We start from the raw sequence: 12,158 nt of genomic DNA, 5'->3' as shown, positions 1-12,158 counted from the left end.
ATATATATATATATAATTTTTTTTTTTTTTACTGAACTGAACTGAACTGAATCAACACTAAACTGACTTGCGCTCAATAATGACACTGTCTGCTTTTTTCATTTTTAAAGAAGTTTATCATTGTTGTTTTGCTGTTTATTACTGTGAAGCTGCTTTGAAACTGTATTGTATAAAGCATAAATGTGACTTGACTTGTACGTGGGTGCAAATAACAGGCAGTTGTTGAGTGTAATAAGGTTCTTTGCTTTTTGTGTGGGCGAAAAGAGAGAATGATGAGGTCTTGGCAAAGTTTGTTCTTCAAAGGAATGAACAGCATTTTTTTGATAAATTCAGCTTCACATGATGGGCATTCATCCAGGCATAAATACCAGATATGCAGTGATTCATGAGGATACCTGGTTGTTAGAGGTGAGGATAACTGGTTTGGTGTAAAGGGAGAATGAAAGTGGTTTAAGTACTGAGCCCTGTGGCACTCCAGTGGGTATTTGCCGTAGGGACAGCTAGCATCATGGCAGCAACTTTTGCATGGGCATGCAACAGTTATATTGTTTTTAGAAAATGTAAAAATTTAATTATATTTTAATTTATTATTATTGAAAATAATGTTTCTTTTAATGTACGTTTTAGCTTTTCGATTGATTTTTTATTTAATTTATTGTTCCAGAATATTTCTGTTACATCTCGTATGTTTTGGATTCAAAATATGTGTGAGCTTCCATTTTGGGCATTATATTCCATTTTGGGCTCTTCATGTTGCACAAAATGTGACCCACAAATGAGCATGAACCCTGAAGCAAAATATCTCAAATGACTAGCGCAGTGGGAGGCTGCTCATAAAACACTTCCACACAATCAAACACACATACACACACACGCTGGCAGGCATCTTGTCTCAAATCTCTTGGATCAAATAATTCTTGAATGCTAAGCAGCACAGTCTGTTGTTTTGTTGTCCATGTTGCTAAGCGACCATCAGCAAGTCAAAGGCTGAAAGAATAAACAAATCCCGAAAGAGAACGAGACGTGGTAGAGGGCAGGAAATTGCAAGTTTTTAAGAGCCAATCTCTGGTGCTTCTGTGTGGACCAAGGGTGCAGTGTTTGTGAAGACGAAATGTGGGACACAAGGTTTCTTGAGAAGATGGTGAACAGGACAACTCTAAGCACACAGAGAGTGCTCCACACACACATTCTGGGTGAGTGAAGCCTTAATACTACACAAACATATGGTCTCTTCAAGCCTTCATTAGAATGTACCAGGTCACATCTAGGTTCTCCTCCAGTAGTATAATCTGAATTTTTTCCGAAGGACAGCACAGAACATTCTCTGCCTTGGACAACCATAGCAAAACACAGAGCAATCAGCGCCATCAACCTCCCCACGTCCAGCCTAATGACTCTGGCATTTACTACCGCAGTGTCTGCTACTGGACTTTTGTCTAATAAATATCGAAAGAGATGTCAAAAATTATACTTGAGTTCATGCACAAGAAGAAAGATTATGTATTTGAGAGAAACAAAAAAATATATACTCACCCAAGGAAAGTCTACTTGCTTAGAAGTTGCTCTTTCAGAACTCGAAAATATATTTCGCTCAAAGTCTTAAACTTCCCTCAACTTGCATGACTTTGTTGTTCAAAAGCAAAAAAGCACTTGACCCCACTGACTTTGTGTGGATGAAAAAAAAAGTTTTCATAAATGTGTTCTTTAATATTCCACAGAAGAAAGAAAATCATTCAGGTTTGGAACGACATGACATTATTTTTATTCCTGGGTGAACTATCCCTATAAAGTTTTTGGTTATGTTTCATTAATGTATTAACTGTGTCTGATGCTTCTCCTGAAATTACTTAAAATAAATAAAAAGTTGCCACAAATATGACAGTTGTTGGCATTACGTGTATATATAACTATAAATGAATGTGGACAAAAAATCCTTACATACTGTAGTCTTGGAAGAATTTGATGAGAAATATTTCGAAAGATCTTGTTACATTGCTGCCTTTGGTATCTTGGCAAATCTGAGCACAGTTTGAAAGTTTTTTTTTTTTCTGAAACTCTAGAAGGAGAAATGTGGGTCTTTTTCCACAGGAGGGACATGTGGAAAGACTTAAACCAAAGTTTTCATTTGCTCTCCATTAAATCTTGTCAGTGTCCAGGATAAACGAGTGAGATATTATAGATAACATTTATGGTTTTTCTTTCCTGTGTGCATCTGATGCATAAGATCTTTCATTTATAACATATATTATTTAACAGCCATATATATTTTTTAAGATTACGATCAGTTGCCACCTGTTTCAACCATTGATTTTCATGCTTGAGCCATGTCTTCTTTCAGAACTAGGAGAACAGTTATGTCCATGGTCATCTCCCAATGCTAGAACAGATGACCACCTAAAATTGGCCACAAACTCGGTCAATTTACGGCCTGCGATTGGACGGGAGCAGCCTGACGCCCCCACCATGGAGGAATTTAAGCAGTTGAAAGAGAAGGAGAAACGCGCTGCCCTTAGACTCCAAGAGGAGGTGAATATTTGTAATCCTCAAGTGAACCATGTCAAAAAAGTAATTAATACAGACATTAGACTGTAACACTCTGTCTCCTGGAATTCAAAAAGCCATATTTCAGTCTCCAGGGGAGCAGTCCAGAGAGATTTTATTAGGACTTGATTAAAACTTTCTGATAAAAAAGAGTCGGCTTCTAATTCAACTTCTTTTCCCCTGTCTAGCAGCAGCAGCATAATCCTCAACTTCTCTCCTCGTTGCATCCGAGTGTCAGATTTAATGAATGATCCGGTTGCTACTCCAACGCCAGTAGCAGTCAAAGCTTTGCCATTGTGTCAGAGAAATGAGAAGAGCTTTTGTAATAGGGTGTAATTGCTTGTGTAATTGCTCTCCAGGGAAAGCAAGCAGCAGCCAAACTCAGAGATGACTCTCCTCTTCAAACGCCCAGTACAGTTGCACTGCCAACACTGATCATCCATCCTTTTCTTTCTCTCCCTCCCTAACGCCCGCTGTCTCCTTGTGTTCTCTCTATCTCTCCATCTCCCACTTTCCGGTTTCATCCCAATATCTTCATCACCTGTTCATCTCTCCCTTTTTCAATTCATCCTTCTCTGTCCTCCCCATTCGCTTTTATCCCTCTTCCTCTGTTTTCTTGCTGTTCTGCTCTGTCTTTATTTCTTCTCCATCACTTCTTCCCCAGAGTCTGCAGGCCAGTTTTCAAGAGGCCCTGCGAGCAAGGGACAGGCTGGAGGCTGAAATGAGGCGAGAACTCCAGGTCGAGCTGCAGGCCCAGTTCAGAGCTCATTGTGAAGACCTGAGGGCTCAGATGGAGGAAGAGAAGGTCCAGGCCGTAGGGGAGGCCTGCAGGAAGCTGCAAGGACAGCTGCACAAAGAAGCAGAGGAGACCAGAGACAAAATAATACACACTGTACGAGAAGAGACACAGGTGTGTGCGTCTGTGGTCTTGTTTGTCGCTATCATTATTATTGGACGTTTGCTTCCCACAATAGTTAAATCAGATAAACCTACATTGGGATGACCTACCTTAAGGCCAGATTCATAAAGGCATACTATAGTGGCAAAGAAAGCCAACTGTGTTGTCGCTTCACGTCTCCTGTGTCTGGGACAAATAGTTGTGCTTGAACACATTGCAAAGACTACAGCCAACAACGAACTGGCACTTACGATTTGTGCCTTCATGAGGAAATAACTGCCTATAGCAGCAGGTGGCAGTAGTCTATATTTGTCTTTTAAAAAGGGAACAGAATACAAAAGAAAACCAGCACAATGCTGAAAAGGGACGGAGTTCCATAAGGTCTATCCACCTTTTTCTTACGCCCCATGACACTTTGCGCAAATTATGGGAGTAACTTCCGTTTAAACTAAACAATCAGCAAAAGGTTCACTCTATGAACACAATAATAAGCATGATCAAAAACTGGGTACAATGAGGTGACATTATTTTACTCGCCCTTTAACCATCGATCATTAAAAGGAAATTTAAAAGTGTAAAAGCATTAACAAATTACTTTCAACATACCATGAATAACTCCCAAAGATCCTCCTTCTATCCGCAGCAATATAAACCTGGAAAGACATGAGGATTTGGGGAGAAAAATGAAATGTTCTTAGTGCATTCCAGGGAATTATTCATGGTCTATATCATAAATTAAGTTTGGAGAGCAGACCACAAATTTATAGTGTGTGTTGTCTTTTTTTCTTTTACTTACAATGGAATACAAAGGAAACATGAAAATAATCAAGAGGAAAATAATGCAGCAGGCTGAAAATAGCTATTATAGATATCGTTGTTACCCTATATCACGTCACATTTATATACCAAATGTAAAGTTATTATCCTAACTTCTCAAAAAATAGAAAATGAATGAAAATTTACAGCCAATTCAGTCAAAATGCCGGATAAGGATTAGTGCATACTAATGATTTGAAATGATTTGTTGCAGTCTTTTTGAGTGGAAGTTCCCCAAACCGGAAGTGCCTCCCATAATTTAAAACGCAGTAGCCTAATCAACCAATCAGAGTGATCTCTCTCTCTCCAGCTGCCCAACCATGATTCACCATGTTCAGTCAGCCTAAAAACACTAGCAACCACTCAGAACCCTGGCATAATTGAGTTGCACATCATGGGCCACTTTTTCAGACAATGTAAAAATGTAGTTATATGATAGGCCTAATGTATAATTATAGAATACAGAAATAATTTTTACAAGGTACAAGTCAATTTATTTAGCAATAATGACTGGCCGCTGATATTGTATGGTAATGTGGCTACCATACGAATAAATAAATAGGCGGATGTTTTTCAACACAATCTGTTTCACAACACAATGAACACTGTAACAGTAATGTATCAATATTAAAATTAAATTTGGCTGTGGTAAGATGGTGCCAGTTGCTTTTAAATAAAACGAGAGAGCGACGATGGTATCCTTTATTTTCAGTGGGAAATTGGCGGAAAGCGGCAAAAACACCCAAAATCTTGCTGCTTTCGCAAGAATGTACATCGAACTGATCATTAATCAAAGAACATTTCACTGAGCTAATATCGTAGGGCTGAAAATTGAGGAGGCAATCCTTTTTCATTTCGTTGAGTTTTCAGAATTGTATGCCCCCTCAAAAATCACATACAGACATTTATGCAAAATCAGAGCATGCATGACTTAGGTTGCCAGTTAAAACCAGTGTACAATATTAACTAAATTATGTGTGACATGGTAAACTATACTAGTCATACACCATACACAATAAAGAAGCATATTATATTTAATTCCCGGGTCAATATCACCATAGAGTGCCTTTCAACCCTCACAATACTCAAAAATGTTGGTTTTAATTAATTTCCCATTCACTTTATATCATGTCATAAATAGTACACACTCAAGTACTATAGAAACATATTAGTTGAGCTCCCGCGCATTTTTTTTTAGATAATTATGGGCCATTATTCCAAGCATAAACCATAAGATATGTCCACCCTGTCATGGACATATATCACTGTTAAGCTTTGGAAAAGCAAGTAAGCAAACTCATACGAAGAAAATTTGTCAGTTGAAAAGTCACCAGCTTACTCACTTCAGCCGTTGAAATTCCCGCCACTGAAGAGACAAAAAAATATCTGTTGTGCTGATGTCACTAAAGTGGATTGCCTTTTCTTAAAGGGGCGGATTTCCCAATATGACAGGGTGGACAACCATTCAAGGGACATGACCAAACTCTTCTTTTTTATTAAATAAAAATATTGTTTTTATTACCAAATGATCAATACACTCAAATTGAGTAATATCTTATTTAACAAAATATTAATAGGAGAACAACATTTTTTTAATGTTATGATTTGACAATATTCTACTATCATTCAAATTCAATGAGCAGTGCATGGGACATAACAAAATAACACGCATCCTTTTACAAAACAAAACAAATCTAGAAAATGTATCTAAAGCCAAGTAATGCTTTTGTTATGAACATAAAAACTTAGCTTAATATAACACACCCTTTCATAGTCATTTTTATGTTACGTTATCATGGCAAATGAGTTGTTAATGTACAGGACACCAAAAGGCACCCTACAGTGATATTGACCCTCCCATGAAGTTGTAAATAATGAATAGCATTGCATGGGTCAATGATGAGCATAGTGAAAATTTGCATCAGGTTCTGTTGTATGCAAATCAGACAGACAAATCAATAATGATTAACAGTTCCTACTGATTTGATTTAACTATATGTAAATAGCTGAAGAAACAAAATGTGCAAAGTTTAAAATCTGACCAATCAGCATCAAGTAGAGTTGTGAGTCATTCACCTTGCTCATTGCTTTCCTCTGTTTCTCAGGAGTGTGTGAGGAGGTGTGTGCAGGATGCCGAGAGAAGTATTCGTGAGGAGTGTGACCTGAAGTCAGAAAGAGAGAAACGGGCCCTACAGGACAGACATGAAGAGGAGATATCTGAGCTACAAAGCAGGTAAAAATACCCATGAAACACCCCTCCTGCTCACCCCAGCTTCCTGTTGTGATGCATCTCAGCTATTCTCTTTCTCTTTCCCACCTTTTGTAAATTTCATTAGTTTCCCTCTTTGCATCTCTCTGCTTTCTCCCTTTTCTACAAGAATCCTAGAATATATAGATTTTGTTATCTTCAATGGTTTCTCCACCACTTTCTTTCTTTCTTTCTTTTTTTTAAATAATGTTCTGAAATGGTGCACGACGGTGCATGTGTTTTAGGATACAGCAGCTGCAGGACAGTCTGGAGCAGGCCTGCAGGGAGCGCATTCAGTATGAAGCAGAGTTTAAGGTCAGCCCTTGTAATGAGGTCATCATGAATAAATGAACAGCTCTAAAAAGGGACCTGCTCAAATCCAGCATCTGCAACACCCTGCAACAAAATGACGGAATAACAGAACTTTCTCTTTTCCCGTGCCAGCACGTCCTCTGACGTTTGGTTCTTATTAAGCTTAGTTTGTTTCCCCCCATGAGTCTGTGTTCCTTCCTGTCTTAATAGACAACAGTATTGACATTTGACCTTTTGCTTGAAGACGTTTCCATCTTTGGTCATTATGATGATCCACCTGTCTAGCTAAAATTCAGTCAGCATGTTTGTGTGCTTCCATCTTCTTCCTGTCTTTCAGAAGGTGCAGGCCAGCTACAGGCGGTTTGTGGACTTGACTGATTCCTCCCTCCACTCTGATTACCTCTTAAAGCTGCGCAGACTGGGGACAGAGCCAGGTCTCATGGACACTGCGACACAGACTGATGAGATCACCTCCTAACTGTGATCTTGTGATGGCAGTGTTCTCACATCACAGCATCTGGGTATTTGACATGACATGTCACAGCAGTGTCCAGTACATGCTGTACTTGGTCTAAAATCATTTTTAAGCATTTGTCAAACATTTTCTAGAAACTATAGGAATATTTGTCATTTGATGCACAGCAGAATTATTTGAGTGCACCGCAAAAGCTTGAAAGTGGTTAAAAACTATGAAAAACATCTCAAATATACTTTCCTTCATGCGTTTATCTTCCTCAGTCCCAAGATTGAAAACTTTACAACCTATTTTTTAGTTATGAAATGTGTTGACAGTTGCATAATAAATAGGGAAAATGCATATATATTACTGTACTTTATAATGGTATATTAAAATGTAAATGTTTGCAGTTTTGTAAGATTAAAGTGAGTACAGCATGTTTTCTCTGTCTGCATGTAAAACTATGTTGAACTAATAGGTTTAACTAACAGATACAATTTTAATAAATAAATCTGAATATTTAATACCATTAATCTTATTTTACATTGTAGTGTAGTGATTGACACTACGGATGAACAACATATTAAATATTTAATAATGTCCTGGAGCAGCTTACACATTGTTACTGTTAGGCCTATTTGAATTACATTAACATGTATTGTGTGTATTGTTACCCACTGATCCAAATGTACAGTATACTAGATATTTTCACTGGAAATTGTTGTATGAAAAAATATATATATGTGCCCTTTCACAGCAAGATTCCATGATGACAAATAGGCACACATATTACAGGTAAAAAAACAAAACAAAACAATATTAAAAAAAAATATTGGTGCTGTTGCTAACTTGCTACACAAAGAATTTCCAAACAAAATGACCTAGTTTACTAGACGTTTGCCAGTCGTTAAAAAGCCTTGCTATTTATCAACTACCTGCTTTAAATACATTTTCAAAATGCCATTTAAAGTCTTTTGATGAATTGGGACTGCAGTAGAATATAAAATAAATGTGACATGAATGGATGAAATTTATGGATTAATCGTTTATAATTGTTATATTAATATTACATAAAATTATATTAATATTAGATCAAATTGATACGGCTGTCCAAAGGGGCGTCATCTAAAGAGTTGTGGGCTGTAGTAGCATTACTTCACCGCCGGGTGTCAGTGTAGGCAAGCTTTTACTCCTCCGCCTTAACGCCTTGGGTCCCATCAGCAGCGCTTAGTCCATAATACACTTCCTAATTGTAGTTTTCAGATGTAATAGACAGGCATACAAACACAATTAATTACCAATTTTTCACATACGCAGAACGCTGAAAATCATTGCAGTTTCAATTGGACGGTAGAGATATTTATTAAACAAGCTCTTTATCTGCTGCATATCTTACTAAGCTTGTCATTAGTGTCGTTACCACCAGCATGAAATGTTATTACATGCACCGTTACCAGCGAATGCACTGGGGGCGCTGTAGCTCCGTAAGCCGTCGCTTCTGAATGCACGGCGTTGATCGGTGTGATCGGGTGCCGGGGATCACGAGCATCATATCAAACGGAAAGAGAAGCAGTCACAAAAATTTACGTGCACTGAGACTGGTATTATTTATTTATGGATACAGAGAATCCTTTACATGAGCATTGGGAAATATGTTTGCATGGTATATGGATGTGTTCGTGACTGACGTGATTTAATAGCACCTCTACTACATGCGGAAAAACAAATCCCCCAAAGAAAAACCCGCTCCGTTAGTGCGCACTTCAGCCGGAAGATGGGATTTTTTTTATTCGAGCGCGCACATCTCCCCTTTCCCCCTCCCTCCTGCTCTCTTGCTCTCCCTCTCCCTCTTTCTCTCTTTCTCAAACAACTCAGTCTGTCAGTGTGCGCCGAGTGTTAGGAACAAGTCTCACTAGTCGGATTTGCAGCCAGAGAGAGAGACACATCGAGAGAATCCAAGCAGGGCAGACGAGAAATGAACTATCTAATGACTTGCCACATCCGAGCACATTCTCAAACACCCTGCAACCGAGACCCATGAATAAGGATTGCAATATTTTTTTCCCACCCTGGAAAATCTGGCAATAATTTTGTCGGTCTCGGCACATTTGTAAATTTGTGTCCATTTGATATGCTTGTTTTTCATTTGCATTGATTAGTTTCGTTTAGCTATCTTTGCGTTAATTATCCGGATTGCTTGCTGCCCAACATTTCGAGTGCATGCGGAATTATTGGAATCTCGGAGGCAAGCAGGAAAATCCAATTGGAGAACTAGAAGAGAGAAAGAGAAGCAGCGAGATCTGTCCAGCAGCATCAACATGTTCTTCTGAAGAGGCGAGGAAAAGCTCATTCCCAAACCATCATCCATCTACCATCACATTCCCGTCCTAATTCGTGGGGAAAACAGAATGAAGCGGGAGTGAAAAAGGGAATGGGAAAGATAGGTCCAGTCTGAAAGCCGCGGGAAAAAACAAAACAATATAAGCATCACGAAATACTGGAAAAGTAAACTCTTGCAAGAAAAATTGCAACAAAACGGCTGTGGGAATTGAAATTGCGCCGGAGTTTTGTCCACGAGCTACTTTTCCCTAAAGACATTTTTTGTGGAATTTGCTCCTTAAAATCCACACAGACTGCACCTTTGTTTAATCTGTCCTCCCGTGTGTGTGTGTGTTTTAGTTGATATCCATGCGGGCTCCCAAAACACGTTGTTCCAGATCACACTGACGGATTCACCTGAAGCACACAAGCTTTGTTCCGAGTCCAGAGATCTCCAACCTCTGGGAGAGTATCCCACACAGCTTTGATGGGAGTAAATAGACGGAATTCGGGATTTCAAATGGCGAGTCGGGGTTGTGAAAATGGATTGGGAATTCTCCTGATATTCTTAGTGGATTTACTCGGGATCACGGCGTCCAACATGGAGCCCATCTACTGGAATTCCTTGAACAAAAGGTAAGAGCCGCAACTAAAGGCATTGGGCACGGCATTTATTCCCCGGTTATTTAAGAAGAGCTTTGCGTTGGAGATAGTCAAACGCCTAGTATTTTCGCACAAATCGTTGAAGGACGGCTTTGAAACGTCTCTCGCAGGGGGAAAGAAAGCTGTTAAGCGCTATTACGCAGACAAGCCCCTTAGTGGATAATCACGAGTCTGCAGAAGTTACGAGCATCAATGTCGCCAGACTAATAAATGCCACATTTCATTGCCGGTGTGTGTTGAGGAATTTAGCCGCCACAGTTACCGCTGTTTATTGACGCTGCACTGTTTCACTGGCTCTCCTTCAGATACGCTCCAGTTAGATTGGCATGAATTCTAGTTGCTCAACACCAAGTATTTTTCCGTCTTAATGTCATTTAAACAATGTAACTTTTGTAAAACGTCCTTGCTTAACTTGTGGGAACGTGTAGAAGCCACCAAAGCTGCTTCAGTCACCAGCTCAACTTCTGTCAAACAAAAGAGATAGGCTAGTTCTGCCAAGGTGCGTACTTGAACATATCGTCGACACCTATGCACACCGGTCATGCAAAAACGTTTACATGAATTCAAAACCATTTGCACTTTTATTTATACGTGACAACTCTGTTAAATAGGCTACAACTCCAACTTTAAACGAAACTGAAAAATGAAAACTGGTAGAACCTTCTTGGGGACTAATATTAGTTAGCAACTTATCTGCGGTCATGACAGTACTTAAAATAAAAGAAGGTGTAAGCTTTCACTCTTAGTCGACACCTTACTGGACTAGTTAACGTGGAAACAGCTAAAGTGAAAAGTTTTACACGCAGGTGTTAACTTTAGATGGTCAATCAGTCCCATTTCACGCTACAACATTTATTACTCCAGTCACGGAGGTGACACGATTTTCCCATCGCAGGAAGCAATAGTGGGTAATTTACAGCTAGATTTCTCGTAGTATATATCTGTAAATAAGGGGGCGGTTTCTGCAACCCAGCATCTGTGAATTCATTTAGTGGGGAGCCAAAGAAACCCATGCAAACGGCGTGTCCGGCACATAAACGACGATTTATGGCCGAGCAGACCCCTTTCTTTCTTTCTTTCGCCCTTCTGTCATTACTGGGCTTGTTTAAATGGACACCCGGCGTCGTGGGAGCACTTGTGTGCCCGGTCTAAATCGGTATGTGGGTTATGAGGGGCTATTAGTGGTGCCACGAGCTCTTGAAAGACGAATAGGTTTTTAATGTGTCCATGTGGCGCATATACCGGGCTCTGCGCTTCAACAGATGCTGCTGGGGGGGATGGAGGGGGTTTATTCTGTCCCAGTGGCCGCTGGCAGACGCTCTTAATGAGGGTTCTTGTCGGTGTTGCTTGTGTTAATCTAGCAGGGGTTTGTGGGGACCTCATTTGAAACGGGAGCGCGGGTGGGGGGCATGACCGTGACCATGCGTTTTCTGCTTGACCTTTACCTGAGAAGGAGAGAAGGAGAGGAGCACCGATGACAATGGTTTTTAACTGATTCAATCACTTGAAATCGATGTAAGTCGATCAGCAGTGGGCGCTGGTTTTCTCACGGATTCTTCGCACTTTAAATTATCCGAATTTCGCTTAATTTCACAGTGGAAACGCTCACAATTAATACAACTTTGAAAATCTGGAATCTGAGGGTGCAAAAAAATCTGATTATTGAGAAAATCGCATTTAAGTTTGTCCAAATGAAGTTGTTAGCAATGTATATTACTAATCAAAAACTATATATTTACTGTAGGGAATTTACAAACGATCTTCATGGAACATGATCATTACTTAATACCCTAATGATTTTTGGCATAAAAGAAAAATCGATCATTTTGACCCACAATGTATTGTTGGCTATTGCTACAAATATACCCGTGCTACTTATGACTGGTTTCGTGGTCCAGGGTCAC

At 39.5% G+C, this 12,158-nt stretch overlaps 2 protein-coding genes across 2 annotated transcripts in view; both read left to right on the top strand.

The window, feature by feature from the left end:
• Positions 1-272: 272 nt before the first annotated feature.
• LOC107738063 (stress response protein nst1-like) lies at positions 273-7,293 on the top strand. Its single transcript, XM_016549742.1, has 7 exons — positions 273-288; positions 1,089-1,193; positions 2,339-2,526; positions 3,206-3,451; positions 6,361-6,488; positions 6,749-6,818; positions 7,153-7,293. The coding sequence occupies exons 1-7, from the start codon at positions 273-275 to the stop codon at positions 7,291-7,293; spliced, it is 894 nt and encodes a 297-aa protein (XP_016405228.1).
• A 1,884-nt stretch (positions 7,294-9,177) lies between these two features.
• The window catches only part of LOC107738062 (ephrin-B3-like), a 75,112-nt gene continuing 72,131 nt past the window's right edge, over positions 9,178-12,158 (top strand). Inside the window, exon 1 of the mRNA XM_016549741.1 lies at positions 9,178-10,227. Coding sequence (XP_016405227.1) covers positions 10,079-10,227 — 149 coding nt within the window. The 5' untranslated portion in view covers positions 9,178-10,078. The remainder of the gene's footprint in view (positions 10,228-12,158) is intronic.

The sequence above is a fragment of the Sinocyclocheilus rhinocerous genome, unplaced genomic scaffold, assembly GCF_001515625.1.
Source record: "Sinocyclocheilus rhinocerous isolate Xijiao unplaced genomic scaffold, SAMN03320098_v1.1 scaffold494, whole genome shotgun sequence".
Lineage (NCBI taxonomy): Eukaryota > Metazoa > Chordata > Actinopteri > Cypriniformes > Cyprinidae > Sinocyclocheilus > Sinocyclocheilus rhinocerous.
The sequence above is the reverse complement of the archived record's forward strand: the minus strand, read 5'-3'. Positions and strand labels throughout refer to the sequence as shown.